We start from the raw sequence: 27,500 nt of genomic DNA, 5'->3' as shown, positions 1-27,500 counted from the left end.
ACATGCAGACAGGACGAACAGATGGACAGACAGGACATTCTGGCAGACAGACAGACACGACATACACACATGACACAAACAGGACATTGTGATGGCCAGACTGGACATATACACTGGACATACTGACATATCACATAAAAATATACACGTGACACAAACAGGACATACTGACAGACAAAGAGGACATACTGACATTACATATAAACAGGACATACCAATGGACAGACAGGACATACCGACATTACATACAAACACGACATACTGATGGACAGACAGGACATACCGACATTACATACAAACACGACATACTGATGGACACGACATACTGATGGACAGACAGGACATACCGACATTACATACAAACACGACATACTGATGGACACGACATACTGATGGACAGACAGGACATACCGACATTACATACAAACACGACATACTGATGGACACGACATACTGACGGACAGACAGGACATATCGACATTACATACAAACACGACATACTGACGGACATACATGACATATTATAGACATTACATACAAACAGGACATACTGACGGACAGACAGGACGTACTGACATTACATACACACAGGACATACTGACGGACATACATAGCATATTATAGACATTACATACAAACAGGACATACTGACGGACTGACAAGACATACTGACATTGCATACAAACACGACATACTGACGGACAGACAGGATATACTGACATTACATACAAACAGGACATACTGACAGACAAACAGAACATACTGATGGACAGACTGGACATACTGACATTACATACAAACAGAACATACTGACGGACAGACAGGACATACTGACATTACATACAAACATGACATACTGACGGACAAACAGGACATACTGACATTACATACAAACTGGACATACTGAAGGACAGACAGGACATACTGACTGTCACGACCCCCCTAGGGAAGAGGTCGAGAACTATTTTAAAACCTAACGCCCAACCCAATTCACCCGACAACACAAACACAGAATACAGATATTTCTCGTCCACACAAAATTTATTCTCTTCCGCTCTGTCTATCCCACTCACGCAACCTTACCCACACAGCCTATACTTGCAAAACAACAACAACAAAACAACCATATACTATAACTCCAACAAAAAAAACACGAACAGAAGTCGTATACAAAACTACGGATTCTCCCAAATGTAATCAAAAGCAATTTTCCACACACACACTCAAGGAGAAGCAAATCACCCCAAAAACCAGGACTGGTACACAGATGCTTTAGTCTTTGGCGGGTTCAGGAAGTTTTCCTCTTAAGAGGAAAACAACAACAAAAAACAAAAAAAACTGACACACGGCCCAGACAAACTTCGGCGGGTTCGACCCAAGGCACAAGCCCCCGGTCAAAAGGCCTAGGTGCCAGGACTCGGCATACAATGCCACGCAATGGACCAGGCTGCAAGTCAAAAGGCCCGGAACACAGGACGCCAGTCACAGGGCAGGAAGGGGCGAAGACCCAGGACAGCAGTCACAGGGCAGGAGGGGACGAACACCCAGGACACCAGTCACAGGGCAGAAAGGGGCGAAGACCCAGGACAGCAGTCACAGGGCAGAAGGGGCGAAGATCTGGGTCACCAGACGAAAGGCCCGGGGCACACAGCACACAGCGAGAGCTGCCACAGGTGGCGTACACTAACGACCACCACAAAGACACGACGACGACGAAGACAGACGAAGAAACACAGAAGTGGCTCCCATGGAGAACAGCCGGTCCTCACTTCGTATGGTGCCTAGATGTCGGGGTAGCTACCCCACCAACAACAGGAACGACCCGTACACTACGGCAGTCGGGCTGCAAAAGCCTCGAATATTGTTGCTGCCCAACAATATTTCATATTCGCTCAGGTGAGCGAGTAATATGCGTGCACGTGGTTCGTGCGCAATTCAAGACTTCTGCCCGAACTGAAGGATGGGAGAAGGAAGGAAAGTGAAAGAAGAGGGGGGGGGGAGAAAAACGAAGACGGGCCACACGCCCTAACTGCCGTCACAAGTTGTGACACTGACATTACATACAAACAGGACAGACTGACGGACAGACAGGACATACTGACGGACAGACAGGACAAATAGACAATACATACAAACAGGACACATTGACGGACAGACAGGACATATTATAGACATCACATACAAACAGAACATACTGACGGACAGACAAGACATATAGACATTACATACAAACAGGACATTCTGACGGACAAACACAACATACAGACGGACCCTCCTTCAGAAGCCCTACCTGGCAGGTCCTTGGCAGCCTTCTTCAGCGTGTCAGCCATGGTTGTCAAGGTGACTGAGGCACCAAAGCGGATGCCACCGTCCGTGTGCTGCACCGCCAGGAGGTCGGGCACGTGCGTGGCGGCCACCAGTGTGCGGTACAGCTGCCTCTTCAGCTTCACCTCGATCCCTGAAAGGAGGAAGGCGGCAGAATGGTCAAGACGCTCAGCTGTCAATATCGTCAGGGAGTGGGTTCCAATCCCGCTCTCGCCCTTTCTCCCAGGTTTGACTGGAAAATCGAACTGAGCGTCCAGTCATTCAGATGATATGACAGACCGAGGTCCCGTGTGCAGCACGCACTTGGCGCACTGGAAAACAACCCATGACAACGAAAGTGTTGTCCTCTGGCAAAATTCTGTAGAAGAAATCCATTCTAATGGGTACACAGATATATCAGCATGCACTCAAGGCCTGACTAAGCGTGTTGGCTTATGCTGCTGGTCAGGCATCTGCCTGTCAGATGTGGTGTAGCGTATATGGATTTGTCCGAACGCACAGACGCCGCCTTCTGAAACTGAAACTGAAAACCTGACAACCACCATTGTATTGTATCTCCCCAGGGAGAGCGCGTAGCTATACTGAGAGCGCCATTTTTTTTTCTTCTTCTTCTCCTTCCATTTTTTTCTGCCTGTTGTTCTGTTGCTGGCTCAGACATGTGGGCACATCGTGAGGGGGGCGAGGAAAGGGTCACATCACACAGGGGGGAGCACTGACCAATCTCGGTGTTGCCATTGACCAGCTTGCAGTCAGGGTGCTGTTTCTTGATCTCCAGCAGTTCCCCCAGTGACGTAGGTCTGTACCACGTGACCCTTTCACTGCGGAACTGCAAGGACTGGCCGTGAAGGCGAGCACCCTCCATCTGCACGACACCCCCCACCCCCCGCCCCCTCCGTCAGTATGCAGGACAGTACATGATGTGGACACAAAAGGACACACACAGACAGACACAGACAATGACACAGGCAGGCACGAGCAACGTCAGTCAAACACAGACAGCCAGACAATGACACAGAGACAGACAGACAATGTCAGACAGCCAAACAGAGACAGACACAGACAATGTCAGACAGCCATAGACAGACACAATGTCAGACAGCCAAACAGAGACAGACAGACACAGACAATGTCAGACAGCCAAACACAGACAGACACAATGTCAGACAGCCATAGACAGACACAGACAATATCAGACAGCCAAACAGAGACAGATAGACACAGACAATGTCAGACAGCCAAACAGAGACAGACAGACACAATGTCAGACAGCCAAACAGAGACAGACAGACACAATGTCAGACAGCCAAACACAGACAGACAGACACAGACAATGTCAGACAGCCAAACACAGACAGACACTGACAATGTCAGACAGCCAAACAGAGAGAGACAGACACTGACAATGTCAGACAGCCAAACAGAGACAGACACAGACAATGTCAGACAGCCAAACAGAGAGAGACAGACACTGACAATGTCAGACAGCCAAACACAGACAGACAGACACTGACAATGTCAGACAGCCAAACACAGACAGACACTGACAATGTCAGACAGCCAAACAGAGAGAGACAGACACTGACAATGTCAGACAGCCAAACACAGACAGACACTGACAATGTCAGACAGCCAAACAGAGAGAGACAGACACTGACAATGTCAGACAGCCAAACAGAGAGAGACAGACACTGACAATGTCAGACAGCCAAACACAGACAGACACTGACAATGTCAGACAGCCAAACAGAGAGAGACAGACACTGACAATGTCAGACAGCCAAACACAGACAGACACAGACAATGTCAGACAGCCAAACAGAGAGAGACAGACACAGACAATGTCAGACAGCCAAACACAGACAGACACAGACAATGTCAGACAGCCAAACAGAGAGAGACAGACACTGACAATGTCAGACAGCCAAACAGAGAGAGACAGACACTGACAATGTCAGACAGCCAAACACAGACAGACACTGACAATGTCAGACAGCCAAACAGAGAGAGACAGACACTGACAATGTCAGACAGTCAAACACAGACAGACACAGACAATGTCAGACAGCCAAACAGAGAGAGACAGATACAGACAATGTCAGACAGCCAAACACAGACAGACACAGACAATGTCAGACAGCCAAACAGAGAGAGACAGACACTGACAATGTCAGACAGCCAAACACAGACAGACACTGACAATGTCAGACAGCCAAACAGAGAGAGACAGACACTGACAATGTCAGACAGCCAAACACAGACAGACACAGACAATGTCAGACAGCCAAACAGAGAGAGACAGACACAGACAATGTCAGACAGCCAAACACAGACAGACACAGACAATGTCAGACAGCCAAACAGAGAGAGACAGACACTGACAATGTCAGACAGCCAAACAGAGAGAGACAGACACTGACAATGTCAGACAGCCAAACACAGACAGACACTGACAATGTCAGACAGCCAAACAGAGAGAGACAGACACTGACAATGTCAGACAGCCAAACACAGACAGACACAGACAATGTCAGACAGCCAAACAGAGAGAGACAGACACAGACAATGTCAGACAGCCAAACAGAGAGAGACAGACACAGACAATGTCAGACAGCCAAACACAGACAGACACTGACAATGTCAGACAGCCAAACAGAGAGAGACAGAAACTGACAATGTCAGACAGCCAAACACAGACAGACACAGACAATGTCAGACAGCCAAACAGAGACAGACAGACACAGACAATGTCAGACAGCCAAACAGAGAGAGACAGACACAGACAATGTCAGACAGCCAAACAGAGACAGACACAGACAATGTCAGACAGCCAAACAGAGACAGACAGACACAGACAATGTCAGACAGCCAAACAGAGACAGACAGACACAGACAATGTCAGACAGCCAAACACAGACAGACACTGACAATGTCAGACAGCCAAACAGAGAGAGACAGACACTGACAATGTCAGACAGCCAAACAGAGAGAGACAGACACTGACAATGTCAGACAGCCAAACAGAGAGAGACAGACACAGACAATGTCAGACAGCCAAACACAGACAGACAGACACTGACAATGTCAGACAGCCAAACACAGACAGACAGACACTGACAATGTCAGATAGCCAAACAGAGAGAGACACTGACAATGTCAGACAGCCAAACACAGACAGACAGACACAGACAATGTCAGACAGCCAAACAGAGAGAGACAGACACTGACAATGTCAGACAGCCATAGGCAAACAGACACAATCTCAGACAGTCAAACAGAGACAGACAGACACAATGTCAGACAGCCAAACAGAGGCAGACAGACACAGACAATGTCAGACAGCCAAACAGAGACAGACAGACAGGCACACAGACAGACAGACAGACACAATGTCAGACAGCCAAACAGACACAGACACAGACAATGTCAGACAGCCACAGACAGACACGGACAGCAGTCTCACCTTGAGGTACGGGGGGAATATAGGCTCCTGTGTGGGATCATACAGGGGTGTCTCCTTGTCTGCAGCGTCTCCGTTTTCCTTCAAACACACACACACACACACACACACACACACACACACACACACACACACACACACACACACGGTGGTGTGACAAGTAGTCACTGAGTTATAACATATAGACATGGGGTGGTAACATGAATTATAACACGCAGACATGGAGTTATAACAAGTACACATGGAGCTGTGTAACGAAAAGACATGGAGTTATAACAAGTACACATGGAGCTGTGTAACGTATAGACATGGAGTTATAACAAGTACACATGGAGCTGTGTAACGAAAAGACATGGAGTTATAACAAGTACACATGGAGCTGTGTAACGAAAAGACATGGAGTTATAACAAGTACACATGGAGCTGTGTAACGTATAGACATGGAGTTATAACAAGTACACATGGAGCTGTGTAACGTATAGACATGGAGTTATAACAAGTACACATGGAGCTGTGTAACGTATAGACATGGAGTTATAACAAGTACACATGGAGCTGTGTAACGTATAGACATGGAGTTATAACAAGTACACATGGAGCTGTGTAACGTATAGACATGGAGTTATAACAAGTACACATGGAGCTGTGTAACGAAAAGACATGGAGTTATAACAAGTACACATGGAGCTGTGTAACGTATAGACATGGAGTTATAACAAGTACACATGGAGCTGTGTAACGTATAGACATGGAGTTATAACAAGTACACATGGAGCTGTGTAACGTATAGACATGGAGTCAAGACAGCCGAGGAAAGAAAAACACAGAAACAGATGACGCAGACAGACAGACAGACAGTAGGCAAGCTATCAGACAGACAGAAGAGTAGATATACGAACAACAGACAGACAAAAGAATGCTAACAACAGGAAGACAGTGCACAAGCTAACAGCAGACAGACAGACAGTAGACAAGCTAACAACAGACAGAAGATATACTAACCACAGGCAGACAGAAGAGACACTAACAGTAGACTGACAGACAGTAGAATGCTAACAACAGGCAGACAGAAGAGACACTAACAGTAGACTGACAGACAGTAGAATGCTAACAACAGGCAGACAGAAGAGACACTAACAGTAGACTGACAGACAGTAGAATGCTAACAACAGACATCCAGAGGAATGCCAACAACAGGCAGGCAGACAGTATACAGACAGTAGAATGCCAACAACAGGCAGGCAGACAGTATACAGACAGTAGAATGCCAACAACAGGCAGACAGACAGAAGACAAGTTAACAGCACACAGACAGACAGACAGACAGACAGAAGACAAGCTAACAGCACACAGACAGACAGACAGAAGACAAGCTAACAACAGACAGACAGACAGTAGACAAGCTAACAACAGACAGACAGACATTCTGTAGACAAGCTAACAGCAGACAGACAGACAGACAGAAGACAAGCTAACAGCACACAGACAGACAGACAGAAGACGAGCTAACAGCAGACTGACAGACAGACAGTAGGCAAGCTAACAGCAGACAGACAGACAGTACGCAAGCTAACAGCAGACAGACAGACAGACAAGCTAACAGCAGACTGACAGACAGACAGTAGACAAGCTAAAAACAGACAGACAGACAGACAGTGGACAAGCTAACAACAGACAGACATTCAGTAGACAAGCTAACAACAGACAGACAGATAGTGGACAAGCTAACAGCAGACTGACAGATATACAGTAGCTAAGCTAACAGCAGACATGCTGACAGACAGAAGACAAGCTAACAGTACACAGACAGACAGACAGAGACAAGCTAACAGCAGACAGACAGACAGAAGACAAGCTAACAACAGACAGACAGACAGTAGACAAGCTAACAACAGACAGACAGACATTCTGTAGACAAGCTAACAGCAGACTGACACAGACAGAAGACAAGCTAACAGCACACAGACAGTAGACAAGCTACCCAGCAGACAGAAGACGAGCTAACGGCAGACTGACAGACAGATAGTAGACAAGCAAACAGCAGACACACAGACAGACAGACAAGCTAAAAACAGATAGTACACAAGCTAACAGCAGACGGACAGACAGTACACAAGCTAACAACAGGCAGACAGACAGTCAGACAGGCAGACAGAGGACATGCCCACCGGACGCTGAGTGTCATTCCCTGCCCCATCAGACAGCACAGTGGTCTCTCCTGGGCCGCCATTTCTGCAGCACTGCTCTCCCAGGCCGCAGGGTCCCTGCAACGCCTTCCTCGGTTAGCAGGACGGGTCTCTGATCGGTTGGTTAGCTGACTGGATGGTCACTGATTGGTTGGTTAGCTGACTGGATGGTCTCTGATTGGTTGGTTAGCTGACTGGATTGGTTAGTTAGCTGACTGGATGGTCACTGATCGGTTGGTTAGCTGACTGGATGGTCACTAATTGGTTGGTTAGCTGACTGGATTGGTTAGTTAGCTGACTGGATGGTCTCTGATCGGTTGGTTAGCTGACTGGATGGTCACTGATTGGTTGGTTAGCTGACTGGATGGTCACTAATTGGTTGGTTAGCTGACTGGATGGTCACTGATTGGTTGGTTAGCTGACTGGATGGTCACTAATTGGTTGGTTAGCTGACTGGATGGTCACTGATTGGTTGGTTAGCTGACTGGATGGTCACTGATCGGTTGGTTAGCTGACTGGATGGTCACTGATTGGTTGGTTAGCTGACTGGATGGTCACTGATTGGTTAGTTAGCTGACTGGATGGTCACTGATTGGTTGGTTAGCTGACTGGATTGGTTAGTTAGCTGACTGGATGGTCACTGATTGGTTGGTTAGCTGACTGGATGGTCACTGATTGGTTAGTTAGCTGACTGGATGGTCACTGATCGGTTGGTTAGCTGACTGGATGGTCACTGATTGGTTGGTTAGCTGACTGGATGGTCACTGATTGGTTGGTTAGCTGACTGGATGGTCACTGATTGGTTGGTTAGCTGACTGGATGGTCACTAATTGGTTGGTTAGCTGACTGGCAGGTCACTGATTGGTTGGTTAGCTGACTGGATGGTCACTAATTGGTTAGTTAGCTGATTGGGTGGTCACTAATTGGTTGGTTAGCTGACTGGATTGGTTAGTTAGCTGACTGGATGGTCACTGATTGGTTAGTCAGCTGATTGGGTGGTCACTAATTGGTTGGTTAGCTGACTGGATTGGTTAGTTAGCTGACTGGATGGTCACTGATTGGTTAGTCAGCTGATTGGGTGGTCACTAATTGGTTGGTTAGCTGACTGGATGGTCACTGATTGGTTGGTTAGCTGACTGGATGGTCACTGATTGGTTGGTTAGCTGACTGGATGGTCACTAATTGGTTAGTTAGCTGACTGGATTGGTTAGTTAGCTGACTGGATGGTCACTAATTGGTTAGTTAGCTGACTGGATGGTCACTAATTGGTTAGTTAGCTGATTGGGTGGTCACTAATTGGTTGGTTAGCTGACTGGATGGTCACTGATTGGTTAGTCAGCTGATTGGGTGGTCACGAATTGGTTGGTTAGCTGACTGGATTGGTTAGTTAGCTGACTGGATGGTCACTGATTGGTTAGTCAGCTGATTGGGTGGTCACTAATTGGTTGGTTAGCTGACTGGATTGGTTAGTTAGCTGACTGGATGGTCACTGATTGGTTAGTCAGCTGATTGGGTGGTCACGAATTGGTTGGTTAGCTGACTGGATTGGTTAGTTAGCTGACTGGATGGTCACTAATTGGTTGGTTAGCTGACTGGATTGGTTAGTTAGCTGACTGGATGGTCACTGATTGGTTGGTTAGCTGACTGGATGGTCACTGATTGGTTGGTTAGCTGACTGGATGGTCACTGATTGGTTGGTTAGCTGACTGGATGGAAGACTACGTATTAACTGTTTCGTTAGTTTGCTGACTTGTTGTAAGACTGGGTGATCACTGACTGGTTAGTTAGCTGACTGGGTGATCACTGACTGGTTAGTTAGCTGACTGGCTGGATGAAGTAGTGTCCACTGATTGGTTAGTTAGTTGACTGACTGGTAGACTAGGTGGTCGGTGATTGGTCATTTAGCTGACTGACTGGTAGACTAGGTGGTCACTGATTGGTTAGTTACCGGACAGTGTAACGTCACATGGCTGCTGATAAAATAATTGTACAAAGAACAGATACGTTTTACACGGCTAACAGTAAGATAAATGAACAATTAACTGTATGTTTTACATAATAGTTGATAAGACAGCTGTATAAAGGACAGATGGCCCAACACTCGGCTTATATCACAGATTGACATAAGTTTTACATTTGGGCCAACAGCAAAGTGAGAGCTGTATTATCAGTATTTCTCCAGTCAATGGGAAATCATTTACAGCTTGGTCTTTTGTGAAGGGCTATGACTCTCAAACTAGGAGGCAAAATTGCGCTGGCTCTTAGTGCTGCAGCCTTGTCGGCTGGTTGGCCTTTGGGAACCATCCCAACGCCGACTGTCCTAAAACCCTATTGGCCGAGAGAGTGGGAATGTAACTTGGGCAAGACACTCTCCACTATAATAAAATTCAAGCCCAAATAGTCGGAACAGCAGTGCCTCCTCTACTGTTCTGATGGTCGGACACGACTGACTATCATATAGAAAGGACAGAGCGTGCATTTACATGACTGGTGATGAAACAGTTGTACAAAGAACAGGTCACAAAGAAAAAAATGTGCAAAGAACAGATTATGTCTTGCATCGCTGAAGACAAGACAGCTGTACAAAAAACAGACTGTTTTACATCGCTGGCGATAAGACAGCTGAACAAGAAGCATCTTACTTGCACGAAGGGTCTGTAGCCTTCAATGATGGGCCGGTAACCAGTGCAGCGGCAAAGATTACCTGTCAACACAAACAGCTTGGAACAACGCATTACTGTCAGAAGACATTAATGTTAACAATAATGATGACAATTTCCTGTCAACACAAACTGCTTGGGCACAACGCATTACTGTCAGAAGACATTAATGTTAACAATAATGATGACAATTTCCTGTCAACACAAACTGCTTGGGCACAACGCATTACTGTCAGAAGACATTAATGTTAACAATAATGATGACAATTTCCTGTCAACACAAACTGCTTGAGCACAACGCATTACTGTCAGAAGACATTAATGTTAACAATAATGATGACAATTTCCTGTCAACACAAACTGCTTGAGCACAACGCATTACTGTCAGAAGACATTAATGTTAACAATAATGATGACAATTTCCTGTCAACACAAACTGCTTGGGAACAACATAGAATACATTGGTATTAACGATAATGACAAATATTAACTGTCAACACACACTGCTTGGGAACAACGTATTACCATGACTGCAAAGAAACGGTTTCCACAATAAAAAGTATGCATGAATGTTTATCAAAGTACCCACTCATGAGAATGAACGAACGAAAAAAAATAACATCATATATTTGATGAATATAAAAGTAGAATATGAAAGGGAAGTGCTACTCAAAGTATGTGTGCAAAGCACATGTCATCCCATACACAAAGAGCACGTGCATAAACACGCACGCACACACACACACACACACACACACACACACACACACACACACACACACACACACACACACACACACACACACACAAAGCATGTCAGTCACCAGAACGAAAGAGGAGACAGGAGGGAAGTGATGTATTGTTTTTCACAGACCACAGGGAGAGAGAGAGAGGACGGAAGTGGGGTGATGTATTTTCACAGACCACAGGGAGAGAGAGGACGGAAGTGGGGTGATGTATTTTCACAGACCACAGGGAGAGAGAGAGAGGACGGAAGTGGGGTGATGTATTTTCACAGGACGGAAGTGGGGTGATGTATTTTTCACAGACCACAGGGAGAGAGAGAGAGAGAGAGAGGACGGAAGTGGGGTGATGTATTTTCACAGACCACAGGGAGAGAGAGAGAGGACGGAAGTGGGGTGATGTATTTTCACAGACCACAGGGAGAGAGAGAGAGGACGGAAGTGGGGTGATGTATTTTCACAGGACGGAAGTGGGGTGATGTATTTTTCACAGACCACAGGGAGAGAGAGAGAGAGAGAGGACGGAAGTGGGGTGATGTATTTTCACAGGACGGAAGTGGGGTGATGTATTTTTCACAGACCACAGGGAGAGAGAGAGAGAGAGAGGACGGAAGTGGGGTGATGTATTTTCACAGGACGGAAGTGGGGTGATGTATTTTCACAGACCACACAGAGAGAGGGGAGGGAAGTTCTTGTTCTTGTTGCTTATAGTCCAGCCGACCGCACAGGGCCATATCAGGACGGTCAAACCATACAATGCTCAACCGTGTCAACACAAAACCTTCACCAGCCGACCACACAGGGCCATATCAGGACTGTCAAACCATACAATGCTCAACCGTGTCAACACTACAACATCTACAAAAAACACTAAGACAAACCCACAAAACACAGTTCATGATACAGTATCCAAACCATTTAGCTCCTTACAGCATCAGGGCGCCAGCCATTCTGCTTGATCTATCATCCCCAGATTACAAAAAATCGTTTAAAAAACCCAAAAAAAAAACCCAATACTTCCAAGTCAAACAAAAATTACACTAAAAAAAAGCCATATAGGCAAATGACACTGCAGAATGGGTAGCTAGTGCCCATCCCAGTGTTTACTATCTCACTACCTAATCGCCATAGCAAAACAGCACAGACAGTACATCATAGACTGTGGAAAAGAGACAACAGTGTCAAGGCTTGCTGGAAAGAAAGTGGAATGGACTGAGAAGGCGGAAAAAGGAGACAACAGTGAAGGAAGAAAAAAGGCAGAAACAAAGAGAGTGATAGAAAAAAAAGGAAATTTTGAGCCCAGAATTTCCAGAAGGCGGGGATGGTATTTGTAGTGAAAGACCCCCGGCATCCCCACGGGGGAGAGAGTGAAGAGGGGGTGGTTACTGACCATCAAAGGCAGTCTCTAGCTGTTCAGCGGATGGGTGCGGGTGGTTTCTAAGCAACGTGTACATGGACATGACGAAGCCGGGTGTGCAGAAGCCGCACTGCGTGCCGTGGGATGTGGCCAACCGCTCCTGCAACGTCATCAACCTTCGTCATTAATGACGCTGTTGTCAGCACATGTTAATGTCAGTCACTGTTGGCTCCCCTGCCAAGACTGCAACAATCCCTGCCAAGACTGCAACAATCCCTGCCAACACGACTGCAACTATCCCTGCCAAGACTGCAACAATCCCTGCCAACAATCCCTGCCAACACGACTGCAACTATCCCTGCCAAGACTGCAACAATCCCTGCCAACACGACTGCAACTATCCCTGCCAAGACAGACTGCAACAATCCCTGCCAACACGACTGCAACAATCCCTGCCAAGACTGCAACAATCCCTGCCAACACGACTGCAACTAGGCAGGCAGACTTATCTGTCGGTGTGTTCGTTCCGACATTAGCCTGGTTGCCTGACCAGCACAGATGACTTTTTTTACTTACTTGTGTAAACAAAGTGAGTCTATGTTTTAACCCGGTGTTCGGTTGTGTGTGTGTCTGTGTGTCCGTGGTAAACTTTAACATTGACATTTTCTCTGCAAATACTTTGTCAGTTGACACCAAATTAGGCATAAAAATAGGAAAAATTCAGTTCTTTCCAGTCATCTTGTTTAAAACAATATTGTACCTTGGGATGGGCACTAAAAAAAATTTTTTTAAATGAAGTCTAATTATATGCAAACTGCATTTACTGTTATATTTATATTTTTTGTATTCTCTAAACTTGGCACTTTGATCTGATATTCTGACACAACAACAAGAGCAGTCATTATTATAATTTTTTGTTCAAACAGGAACTTCTTTTGCTAAGCATGGAAGTTTTATTTATTTTGCAAACGTTTTGGTGCAGATAGTAAAAAAGGGAAATTAATCTGTAATTAATGCTAGGGGACTTAATTTGCTTTTAACTGATCTTTCTCATCTTAAACATTACATTTTTTTTTCTTTTCTTTTCTTTTTTCTTCTCCCAAGCTTATCCATCATATTTAATACAGAGCACTTTTCAACCATTTTTAAAATCTCTTTTGTTTCCTCCTAATGTTTCCTTTACAGGATAAAGCATGAAGCACAAGTGAGTCTTGAAGGCTTTGCCTCTTGTTTTTTGTTGTTTTTTTAGTGAGGAAGAGTTGTGCAGTCCCTATTGGCTCCCCTGCCCTGATATAACTGCAACAATCCCTGTCATAACTGCAACAATCCCAGCCAAGACTACAACAATCCCTGCTATAACTGCAACAATCCCTGTCAAGACTGCAACAATCCCTGCTATAACTGCAACAATCCCTGCCATGACTGCAACAATCCCTGCTATGACTGCAACAATCCCTGCTATGACTGCAACAATCCCTGTCAAGACTGCAACAATCCCTGCCATGACTGCAACAATCCCTGCTATGACTGCAACAATCCCTGCTATGACTACAACAATCCCTGCCATGACTGCAACAATCCCTGCTATGACTACAACAATCCCTGCTATGACTACAACAATCCCTGCCATGACTGCAACAATCCACTGCAACAATCCCTGCTATGACTACAACAATCCACTGCAACAATCCCTAACATGACTGCAACAATCCCTGTCAAGACTGCAACAATCCCTGCTATGACTGCAACAATCCCTGTCAAGACTGCAACAATCCCTGCTATGACTACAACATTCCCTGCCATGACTGCAACAATCCCTGCTATGACTACAACAATCCTGCTATGACTACAACAATCCCTGCATGACTGCAACAATCCACGCAACATCCTGCTATGACTACAACAATCCACTGCAACAATCCTAACATGACTGCAACAATCCTGTCTAGACTGCAACAATTCCTGCTATGACTGCAACAATCCCTGTCAAGACTGCAACAATCCCTGCTATGACTACAACAATCCCTGCCATGACTGCAACAATCCCTGCTATGACTGCAACAATCCCTGCTATGACTACAACAATCCCTGCCATGACTGCAACAATCCCAGTCAAGACTGCAACAATCCCTGCCATGACTGCAACAATCCCTGTCAAGACTGCAACAATCCCTGCCATGACTGCACTGCCATGACTGCAACAATCCCTGTCAAGACTGCAACAATCAGGTTTACGTTTTCGTATACTTTTTCTTGGCTGTGCCAATCAACACCACTGAAGTGACACAACTCCCACACCATTGATTCCGAGTCCCCCATACACAACCACACCCGAATTTGTCTGTCTGTCGCAGTCCCAGCTTTGGCAGTCCACAGATAACGATTGATGACAGGTCGCCTGGAGGCCACAAACCAGAGGAGATTGCACTGCTTCTGGGTCGCTTTGGTGGTGTTCAGTAGCACCTGTTCTGATCTAACGTACTTAGGACACCAACTCATAAGCCCCCTACTGAGGACATTGATAGCTTAGTCACGAAGTCAGACTGAGTGAACCCCCTCCCCATAGGGTGGAGACTACCCCACCTCTACAGTCACCCCATGAATCTGGCTACACCAAAGACCTTGACAGGACTCATCCTAAGCACGAAAGTGGAGGCGGATCGAAACTGAGGTCACCATGACAGCAGGGCATGAAAGGCCACAGCATTTTGGGACAATTTTGTTTTTCGTGAAGTAGAAGGACGACGATGTTGCTGTGGACGTCCATTTTAAATTTGGCACTAAGTGACAAGGCTGCACTCTAACGCTTCCTTTCACAATGATATCCCAGCGTTAACCAGGCCCGAGCACACTTAACTCCGGGCACGCGCGCCGGAAACCCCACCTCCGCCAGGGATCGAACCCGCGTCCTCAAGGCCATCAGACCGCGACGCTAACCACTTCGCCATGGCGGCTGGTAGTATCACGTGTTTCAGTCACTGTTCTAAAAATAGATGGATAGTTTATTGGCCAGGAAAGCTGAAGCAAACTAGACGCCATATCGACATTCGTTTTCGGCTGTCCATTGAGAAGTCGTCTGCTAACTGGTTGTAGTTTTTGATCTGTAACCGTGCATCTTCAATGAAATCGTGTTATGCTTGCTCCCATGACATGCCAAATGTTGTCTTGATTGATATCTGCCAATGGTTTACTGACCAAAGTTATTACAGAAAACAGCGCAGACTTGCTGTGGAGGCACACACAGGATGGTGAGCTTAACTAACGCCGCGAGCAAGTGAAAGATTGCCTTGATACAGTCATGGTAGCCAGCCGAGCGCTCGGCTACATATCTGAAGTTATCGCTTTGCGCTGTACTGACATGAGTGGCTAAATGGCTGATTGAACACTTCCGCTGGTTTCCAAAGGGGCTCAGAGAAGGCATGCACTATGCACCTATTTTTAAAACCAATGGTTTTCAGTGCAGTGTGAAGTGTGGTGAGGAGGCCCACCTGTACAGGGTGCAGGCGAGTGGTGACGCTGCCAAGGCCCTCCACTGTGGTGACGGCTGTCCCGTGCACACTGCACAGCGGGGTCAGGCAGGCGTTGACACTGTGGTGTCTGAACACACGCTGTAGGAAAACCCCGCAGGTAAAGAACACTTTCCCTGAAAATAACACAGCTATAACGACACACAGGATATCCGGGGCACAGTCATAACGACAGAATGTGCAGGGCACAGTTAAAAGTACGGAGGGAAAGAATTTTCAGGGCACAGTCATAACTACTGGAGACAGAATGTTCAGGGCACAGTCATAACTACAGTGGCACAGTTATAACGACATGATGTTCAGGGCACAGTTATAACGACAGGATGTTCAGGGCACAGTTATAACGACAGGGTGTTCACGGCACAGTCATAACGACAGGGGCACAGTCATAACGACAGGATGTTCAGGGCACAGTTATAACGACAGGGTGTTCACGGCACAGTTATATAACGACAGTATGTTTAGGGCACAGTTATAACGACAGGATGTTCAGGGCACAGTTATATAACGACAGGATGTTCAGGGCACAGTTGTAACGACAGGATGTCCAGGGCACAGTCATAACGTCAATATGATCAGGGCACAGTTATAACAACAGGATGTTCGGGGCACAGTTACAACGACAGTACGTTAAGGGCACAGTTACATAACGACAGTATGTTCAGGGCACAGTTACAACGACAGCATGTTCAGGGCACAGTTATAACGACAGGATGTTCAGGGCACAGTTACATAACGACATGATGTTCAGGGCACAGTTACATAACGACATGATGTTCAGGGCACAGTTACATAACGACAGTATGTTCAGGGCACAGTTACATAACGACAGGATGTTCAGGGCACAGTCATAACGACAGGATGTTCAGGGCACAGTTACATAACGACAGGATGTTCAGGGCACAGTCATAACGACAGTATGTTCAGGGCACAGTTACAACGACAGGATGTTCAGGGCACAGTTATAACGACAGGATGTTCAGGGCACAGTAGTATACGACAATGTTCAGGGCACAGTATATAACGACAGGATGTTCAGGGCACAGTTCATAACGACAGGATGTTCAGGGCACAGTCATAACGACAGGATGTTCAGGGCACAGTTATAACGACAGATGTTCAGGGCACAGTATAACGACAGGATGTTCAGGGCACAGTTATAACGACAGGATGTTCAGGGCACAGTCATAACGACAGATGTTCAGGGCACAGTTATAACGACAGGATGTTCAGGGCACAGTTACATAACGACAGATGTTCAGGGCACAGTTCATAAGACAGATGTTCAGGGCACAGTTCATAACGACAGATGTTCAGGGCACAGTTACATAACGACAGGATGTTCAGGGCACAGTATAACGACAGATGTTCAGGGCACAGTTCATAACGACAGGATGTTCAGGGCACAGTTACATAACGACAGGATGTTCAGGGCACAGTCATAACGACAGTATGTTCAGGGCACAGTTATAACGACAGGATGTTCAGGGCACAGTTATATAACGACAGGATGTTCAGGGCACAGTCATAACGACAGGATGTTCAGGGCACAGTTATAACGACAGGATGTTCAGGGCACAGTTACATAACGACAGGATGTTCAGGGCACAGTCATAACGACAGGATGTTCAGGGCACAGTCATAACGACAGGATGTTCAGGGCAGTTATAACGACAGCATGTTCAGGGCACAGTTATATAACGACAGGATGTTCAGGGCACAGTTATATAACGACAGGATGTTCAGGGCACAGTCATAAAGATAGGATGTTCAGGGCACAGTTATAACGACAGGATGTTCAGGGCAGTTATAACGACAGGATGTTCAGGGCACAGTCATAAAGATAGGATGTTCAGGGCACAGTTATAACGACAGGATGTTCAGGGCAGTTATAACGACAGGATGTTCAGGGCACAGTTATAACGACAGGATGTTCAGGGCACAGTCATAACGACACTATCTTCAGGGCACAGTTATAACGACAGGATGTTCAGGGCACAGTTACATAACGACATGATGTTCAGGGCACAGTCATAATGACAGTATGTTCAGGGCACAGTCATAATGACAGTATGTTCAGGGCACAGTCATAACTACAGGATGTTCAGGGCACAGTTATAACGACAGGATGTTCACGGCACAGTTATATAACGACAGGATGTTCAGGGCACAGTCATAACGACAGTATGTTCAGGGCACAGTTATAACGACAGGATGTTCAGGGCAGAGTTACATAACGACAGTATGTTCAGGGCACAGTCATAACGACAGGATGTTCAGGGCACAGTTATAACGACAGGATGTTCAGGGCAGAGTTACATAACGACAGTATGTTCAGGGCACAGTTATAACGACAGTATGTTCAGGGCACAGTCATAACGACAGGATGTTCACGGCACAGTTATATAACGACAGGATGTTCAGGGCACAGTTATATAACGACAGTATGTTCAGGGTACAGTTATGACGGCAGGGGTACAGTTATAATAACAGGGTGTCAGGGCACAGTTACATAACGACAGGGTGTTCAGGGCACAGTTATATAACGACATTATGTTCAGGGCACAGTTACATAACAACACAATGTTCAGGGCACAGTTATAACGACAGGATGTTCAGGGCAGAGTTACATAACGACAGTATGTTCAGGGCACAGTCATAACGACAGGATGTTCAGGGCACAGTCATAACGACAGGATGTTCAGGGCATAGTTACATAACAACACAATGTTCAGGGCACAGTTATAACGACAGGATGTTCAGGGCACAGTCATAACGACAGGATGTTCAGGGCACAGTTATATAACGGGGGGGAATAAACCACTAGACAAACAAAACAGACCTGCAATATACTTTGCTTTCAACACACACACGCACACACACACACACACACACACACACACACACACACACACACACACACACACATACACACGCTCAAGTTCCTGAATGACATATGGTAGGTATACTTCTTATCTACACACGCACTGCAAATGATTTTTTTGTAGAAATTTGACCTGCTCGTTCCGTCTGTTCACACACACACACACACACACACACACACACACACACACACACACAGGAAAGGATACTGGATGTGCGAGGTGTGGGGGTGGTAACGGGAGAGCATGACGGTACAGGCCCCACACCCCCCCTCCCCACAGCCCAGCTTGGTGCCAGTCAGACGTACTGTCCGCGTTAAGGAAAACAGTCCTGATGACCTTGGGCCCCGCCCACAGCACGTGGGGGGCGCGCACATACACACACACACACACTCACACACACACACACACACACACACACACACACACACACACTGACAAACACGCACACACACACACACATTGACACACACACAACAACAAAAAAAACAACACAAACACACACAGACACGCATGCATGCACGCACGCGCGCGCGCGCACACACACACACACACACACACACACACACACACACTCACACACACACACATACGAACACACGCACACACACGCACACACATACACACGCAGGCACGCAAGCACACGCACACACACATACACACGCATGCACACACACACGCACACGCACGCACACACACACACACACACACACACACACACACACACACACACACACACAGGGGAAGCCAGAGACAAAGTCACAGTGTGAGAGAGACAGGAAACAGAGAGAGAGGGAGGGAGGGAGAGAGAGAGAGAGAGAGAGAGAGAGAGAGAGAGAGAGAGAGAGAGAGAGAATTAATAAATAAATGAATGAATCTTTATTTTCCAACGGTGGAAATATTAGCGCACTGGCCGACTCACACATCTGCCGTTGTTCAAAGAGACACACAAACATATACACATATAAATGTTGTACTCAATACACGAAAAATGTACAAGGATAATGCAGCGTCAAACTGAGGGACACTACATCACTCATTTCTTTACGAAACCGAAGCGAGTAACACACACACACACACACACACACACACACACACACCGAGGGAAAAAAGCAAAACAAAAAAAGCAACACATAGATGATTCGAGTGAAATCAACAGACAAGTAATTCTAAAACACAGATGTAAGATATAGAAAAAATAGCAAAATAAGGAGACAGGTAATAGGGTTATGGACAGATGGACATATTATGTGGGGGAAGAGAGGGGGCTGCAGAGAGAGAGACAGACAGACAGACAGACAGATGTAATGATATGTCACTGAGTGCGAAAGCAATAAAAGGGGGGAAAGTGTGAGGTTGGTTCACAATTTGTAATTCATGCAAGTAAACAAAACTGTAGACATGACCAGACTAGAGCTGTTTTTGTAAGTTTATTGTCCACTGCAAGGAGAACACATTCAGATCTATGAAAACAATATTCTGGGGCGTGAAATGTTATAAACTGACAGATGCATTTGAAAATAGTTTGTAAGGATTGTCAGTGAATGAAAGCAAGCAGTGTTGTACACACATGTACGTAAACGCAAGCATGCAAAATTTGACGGGCAAACTAAGTACATGTGACCAATAAAATAAAAGATTTTAGTCCTGGGTTTCGGAACGCATTTACTGTCCTAATTTATCTTTGAATGTTGTGGTGGAAATGGGTCCTTTGAAGTGTTTGGGGAGATTGTTCCAGCAGTGCGTGCCGGAGTACGCTAAACTCGATCTATAAAGGTCTGTTCTTGGCTTGGGTAGAATAATAATGTGTCGCATGTCGGCAGTTAGTGTTGCGAATATCATTGCAGACAATGGTTTGGTGTAAATAAGTAGGACATTTACCGGATATAATTTATGCATATGAACGCACTATTTCAATATGAGGTGCCTAGTCAAGGGAAGGGGTGCTAGATGCTGGCAGTTGATATTGGTGACTGCGCGTGTTGGGTAAAACACCATTGAGATGTTTTACAGCACGCCTGTGTACAGAATCTTTTCTTATGTGCACTTCGGTGCAGTTGTCCCACACGTTTGAAACATAATTAATTCTAGACATGACGTGAGAATGGAAAAAGAAATAGGAAGCTTTTGGACTGATGACAAGTTTTAAACGAGATAACAGATAAATATACCTTGATAAAGAAGTGATACGTGCGCCCAATTTAAGCTGGTTGTCAATGATGACACCAAGGTGTTGATGTTCTGCAACCTGTTCTATAGCTTGGCCATTAATTGATAAAGTGAGCGGATTTAAGCCACGCTGTGGTTTTGGCGAGTGGCTACAATCGTACTCTTTCAGTGTTTTTTCCGGGTTAAGGAGCATATTATTTTCTGTATACCTGTGGGGCTTGTTTGCATTCTATCATTGATGTGCTCTAAATTTACTCCAGCTGTATGAAGAGAAGGGTCATCTGCAAACATGTTGCATAATACTGCAGATGAGGAGATACATAATGGAAGATCACTGATAAAAAAAAATTATATTTTAAAAAAGGGGGCGGGGGGGTGAACAATAAGAGGCCAAGCACAGAGCCTTGGGGAATGCCTATTGTTGTTATCCCTGCATCCGAAAAAGTCCCGTTTGCCTAATACACTGTCTTCTTTTAAGTATGACTCAGAGAACTTAAGAGAATTTGTGCCAAGCTGATAAACCCATAGTTTTTCAAGAAGTATTCGATGGTTAACAAGATTAAAATAATGCTTTCTTCAAATCTAGAATTATCATTCTTTTCTTCTTCTTTTTTTTTTTTTTTTTTTGTTGTTGTTGTTGTTGTTGTTGTTGTCATTTATAGTTGTAAGTAGTCTATAAGACTGGTTAGGGCTGTCTGACAAGACGGATCTGGCCGAAACCCTGATTTCTTTATGAAATGACCGTATGATGAAATACGCATACATGTATATATTATGGCTGACATGTGTTGGTGCATAGTGATGGTTGTAAATTACCCCTTTCAAATGGGGCTGTGACCTTTTCTTGAATGAATTAGATAAGCGTTATCTCAAAACCGCAAATTGTGAGGACACAAGACAACACACATACACACACGCACAGGATACAGTGGCGACGCAGATACTGTAACAGCGTCATCTCTGGGTCCGGATTCTCCAACTCCACCTGAACACAAAATAAACAAATAGGTAACCAGATTAAGATATGATTAAGTGAAACATACGATGAAGGCAAATGACTGAAATAGTCGGACAATGATCATATTAATATTAACTGGCATGCCTGCAAGTATAATCATAGTCACAGTCGCTCAAGGAAAGAAGCATTGGCTTAAGTAAAATTCAGTAACTTATTTATAATATAGAACCGGAAAATATTTATTTCAACATTACTGTCGTGCTTGTGTAGCGTTCGTCAGCCGTCAAACTAAACCAGACGATTAAGAATTTGTGATTTACGAGTAATAATGTGCTGTTCTTGAGTACAATATAAGCGATGTTGTTGTTGTTGTTGTTGTTGTTGTTATTTTCTCTCTTTCTCTTTTTTTTCTTCTTTTTGTATTTTGTTGTTGTTGTTGTTGTTTTATGCGTTGTTGTCGTTTTATGTACACAGTACAAGATAAGGAGGTAAACGCTTTCCCGCGATATAAGAACTGAAGTTAAAAATACAGCAGATACTCAGTGTGACCTCCATGCTGTTGGCTGCTGATCAAGAATGTGTCGTTTTTGAGTACGATATAAGCAGTTGGCTGTTCGTTGCTCTGTTGTTGGTTTGTTTTTGATTTGTCTTTTTTTTTTTTTTTTTTTTTTTTTTTTTTTTTTCGTTTTTTGTTGACTCACTTGTGTAAACAAAGTAAGTCTATGTTTTAACCCGGTGTTTGGTTGTGTGTGTGTGTGTGTGTGTGTGTGTCCGTGGTAAACTTTAACATTGCCATTTTCTCTGCAAATACTTTGTCAGTTGACACCAAATGTGGCATAAAAATAGGAAAAATTCTGTTCTTTCCAGTCATCTTGTTTAAAACAATATTGCACCTCTGGGATGGGCACAATTATTTTTTTTTAAAGAAGCCAAATTATATGCAAACCGATTTTACCGGGTTTTTGTTGTTGTTGTTGTTTGTTTTGGGTTTGGTTTTTTTTCTCTAAACTTGGCACTTTGATATGATGTTCTGACACAACAACAATTTTTATCATTTTTTGTTCAAACAGGAACTTCTTTTGCTAAGCATGGACGTTACATTTATTTTGCATTTCTTTGGTGCAGATAGTAAAAATGGGAAATTAATCTGTAATTAATGCTAGGGGGGTTAATTTGCTTTAAACTAATCTTTCTCATCTTAAACATTACATTTTGAAATTATACTCGATACATAAAAAGCTTGTGTGTTTTACTCTCAGTGTACAGGGCTTCCACTATGTTCATTCGCCCAAGTGGTCTTTTTCGGAAAATACTAAAATCAATATTACGAGTGGACTTTATAGATCTATTGGAGGAGCCCTGAAGGTCATGGGCAAAAATCAATTGCGTACACATATTTATACATATTCAAATCGCGTGCTCATATTCCTCGCGAACGAACGAAGGACGCCATTTTGTTCAAGTTCAAGTTGTTGACCTGCCCGTTCAATCCTATATTCAATCAACAATACACGATAACATGTGATGGAAAGTTGGAGAAAGAGACCGTTAAATATTTATTCTGAGAAAGATTTGTGAACGCCTTATCACTTACTGGATTATGCCCCAAACTTCCATAAAAATATCAACAAAATCAGTCGGAATTCACAGTTAAAAATAATAAACCATGAGAGTTAATACCCTTGATGAAACGTAAAAATTTCCAGTCTTGACTTAGGCTCAAAATGAAGTCCCTTTCACTTCATACGACGTTTAGGAAGTACTTGTACTTGGCTCTACGTGTTACTAGTTTAACAAAATACTCAATTTTCATACCAACTTTAAAACTATAACACTAGAATTAACATGAAAGAGAAATTGAATCAACTGTGTCATACTACATTCCCGGCGGGTCGGTGTAACTAAACTTGTACATCTATCTAGATCCAGAGAAAACGGCTAAATGTTGCAGTGTGATTGCGGCGATAGCCACGTCTCCTTTACCGCGGACTTAAAAAGAATTTTTAATTGCCCTTGAAGATTTTTTTTAATGCCCAAGATACACCAGAATAATATGATTTAAACAGCGTTCTCACTGCGAATACTACAATCGATTTATCGCCCTTAAAAAAGCATGTTTAAATATTAAATTTTAGAACGTCAGTTATGTAATGGGTAAGATAGCTTCTTCTCACCCGAAAACGCGGGTTTTTATTCTTCTTCTTTTTTTTTTTTTTCTTTTTTTTTTTATAACCCGACTAGCTTTATAATAACAAACACAGAACACATTTTAACGATTAGATTCATCTTCTTTTTTTTAAGTGCATTACAAATGAGTCTTGAAGGCCTTGACTCTCTTGTTTGTTTTTTTGTTGTTGTTTTCTTTTGTTGTTGTGGTTTTTTGACTCACTTGTGTAAACAAAGTGAGTCTATGTTTTAACCCGGAGTTCGGTTGTGTGTGTGTGTCTGTGTGTGTGTGTCTGTGGTAAACTTTAACATTGACATTTTCTCTGCAAATACGTTGTCAGCTGACACCAAATTAGGCATAAAAATAGGAAAAATTCAGTTCTTTCCAGTCATCTTGTTTAAAACAATATTGCACCTCTGGGATGGGCACAAAAAAATAAAAAATGAAGCCTAATTATATGCAAACTGCATTTACTGTTATATTAAATTTATATTTTTTGTATTCTCTAAACTTGGCACTTTGATCTGATATTCTGACCCAGCAACAAGAGCATTCATTATTATCATTTTCTGTTCAAACAGGAACTTCTTTTGCTCAGCATGGAAGTTTTATTTATTTTGCAAACGTTTTTGGTGCAGATAGTAAAAAAGGGAAATTACTCTGTAATTAATGCTATCGGACTTAATTTGCTTTAAACTGATCTTTCTCATCTTAAACATTACATTCTGAAATTATACTCAATACATAAAAAGCTTAGATTTTTTTTTTTTTTTTTTTTTTTTTTTTTTAAGTATATCACAAGTGAGTCTTGAAGGCCTTGCCTCTCTTGTTTGTTGTTGTTTTGTTTTGTTGTGGGTTTTTTTTATTGTTGTTGTTTTGTTTTGATGTTGTGGTTTTGTTGTTGTTGTTGTTGTGGTTTTGTTGTTGTTTTGTTTTGTTGTGGTGGTTTTTTTGTTGTTGTTTTTTCCGTTGTTACTTTCCCGCGCAACGAGATCTGGCGTTCAAGATACAGCAGACACTTTGACTTGTTGTGACCTTCTCCACGCTATTTGCACAGCACACAGCGGTGGTTTGAGGGTGGTGGGGGAGGGTGGCCCCATTCTTGAACAGATTTACCGACCGCCGCTTGCCCTCTGTTCGTCACTGTGCTGTTTGGCGCCCGGCCCCCGGCCCGCTTTCAGCGTTCACTGCCAGTGTCACTGTCATGTACAGTTACACTTTGCCATCTGTTGTACTGTCATTGTTGGCGCTGTGTTCTGGTTTGAAAATTAACAACAACAACAACTAATAATAATAAATAAAAATAAAAACAGGTGGCAATATAAGGTCATCTACGAGTCATGACCTGGGTGCGACCCGTCCCCCCCATAAAGTGATGTGCAAGGAGTTAGGGCCCGGGCCAAACACTTGGTGAGAGGAGGGGGGGGCTGCTGGGAGTGTGGGGGGTTTCTTCTTTGAAGACCTTGTATTGTCCAGCTCTCCCTAGAGCTTTTTATTTAAAAAAAAAATTTTTTATCACATTTACATCGCCACCTGCTTTACTACCATTGTTGTCACTGTGATCTGCTGTGTCATCTGCACTCTCACTAAATACGTTCACAAATGGAATGCTAAAAGAACTTTAATTTAAAGAAACAAAAAATCAGTCAGTCATCTGTAGTTTTCGTTTTCCCTGTGCCAGACTCAGACAATCATCTCCTTTTTCGTTTACATTGAGTGTGTGTTAGTCAGTCATCCAAATGGTTTTGGTTTTTCAGTGTTTTTTGTTTACACTGAGTGTGTCAGAGTCATGGGTCAGTCATCTGTAGTTTTGGTTTCGTTTACACTGATTCAGTGTGTCAGTGTAAGACAGTGTCACTTTGGGGTGATCGGCAACACACACACACACACACACACACACACACACACACACACACACACGGCACACTACACACACACACACACACACACACACACACACACACGGCACACTACACACACACACACACACACACACACACACACACACACAAACACACACACACACACACAAACACACACACACACACACACACACACACACACACACACACACACACACACACACACACACACACACACACGGCACACTACACACACACACACACACACACACACACACACACACACACACACACACACACACACACACACACACACACACACACACACACACACACACACACACACACATTTTGGTATTTTTATCTCGTGCTGCCACAGATGATGTCAGGGCATAAATGGGCCGGTCAATGTGGAGAAAGATGGAATGAGTGTTCAGAACAGTTGCAAACTCTTCCATTCTGTACACGTGTTGAGAACAGTTGCAAACTCTTCCATTCTGTACACGTGTTGAGAACAGTTGCAAACTCTTCCATTCTGTACACGTGTTGAGAACAGTTGCAAACTCTTCCATTCTGTACACGTGTTGAGAACAGTTGCAAACTCTTCCATTCTGTACACGTGTTGAGAACAGTTGCAAACTCTTCCATTCTGTACACGTGTTGAGAACAGTTGCAAACTCTTCCATTCTGTACACGTGTTGAGAACAGTTGCAAACTCTTCCATTCTGTACACGTGTTGAGAGTTTGAATCAACCATTTCTCTGGTGTTCGTGGGCAACTTGCATGTTCGCTGTGTTGGTGTTATGTAAGAATGTGACACACTCAAGTGAAATCCCCAGCTGATCAGGATACGCACAAGCCGCGCACTGGCTTTTACGTGCATGACTTATTATCTACTCATTTACGAAGCCATACTCCGTGGGGGGGGTTTTACGCGTTCGTGTTTCCGGGCAAAACCCTACTTACACGTACTGACAAGGGTAACATTATCTTGAAAGTGCAGAAGTCCCTTTTCAGTCTTGTGTTTACACAAGAACAGAGTACTTCCAAACGGGCCCACGTATCACGTTATGCACTTGAGGGCATTTTAAAGACATTTTGCAACTGCGGAGATGTGGATTTCCACATGAAGCATTTCCTAAATCAATGGTATTCGGCTGACGCAGGTGACACACATTGCGGACGTGATGTCTTTGGGCTGTACTGC

General features: G+C 44.3%; 1 protein-coding gene across 2 annotated transcripts in view; it reads right to left on the bottom strand.

Moving 5' to 3' along the window:
• LOC143296016 (xanthine dehydrogenase/oxidase-like) overlaps nt 1–27,500 on the bottom strand; it is a 103,706-nt gene that overhangs the window by 69,105 nt on the left and 7,101 nt on the right. Inside the window, exons 2-10 of one of the 2 annotated variants that reach the window (XM_076607757.1) lie at nt 22,234–22,291; nt 19,348–19,444; nt 16,217–16,325; nt 12,762–12,888; nt 10,611–10,672; nt 7,951–8,046; nt 5,786–5,863; nt 3,043–3,187; nt 2,291–2,458 (exon numbers count right to left, since the gene is read on the bottom strand). In XM_076607757.1, the coding sequence (XP_076463872.1) occupies nt 2,291–2,458; nt 3,043–3,187; nt 5,786–5,863; nt 7,951–8,046; nt 10,611–10,672; nt 12,762–12,888; nt 16,217–16,325; nt 19,348–19,444; nt 22,234–22,291 (940 nt within the window). The remainder of the gene's footprint in view (nt 1–2,290; nt 2,459–3,042; nt 3,188–5,785; nt 5,864–7,950; nt 8,047–10,610; nt 10,673–12,761; nt 12,889–16,216; nt 16,326–19,347; nt 19,445–22,233; nt 22,292–27,500) is intronic. The other variant, XM_076607756.1, reaches the window with a different exon arrangement.

Source organism: Babylonia areolata, chromosome 21, assembly GCF_041734735.1.
Source record: "Babylonia areolata isolate BAREFJ2019XMU chromosome 21, ASM4173473v1, whole genome shotgun sequence".
NCBI lineage: Eukaryota > Metazoa > Mollusca > Gastropoda > Neogastropoda > Buccinidae > Babylonia > Babylonia areolata.
Note: the sequence above shows the minus strand (reverse complement) of the source record. Positions and strands in the feature narration are given on the sequence as shown.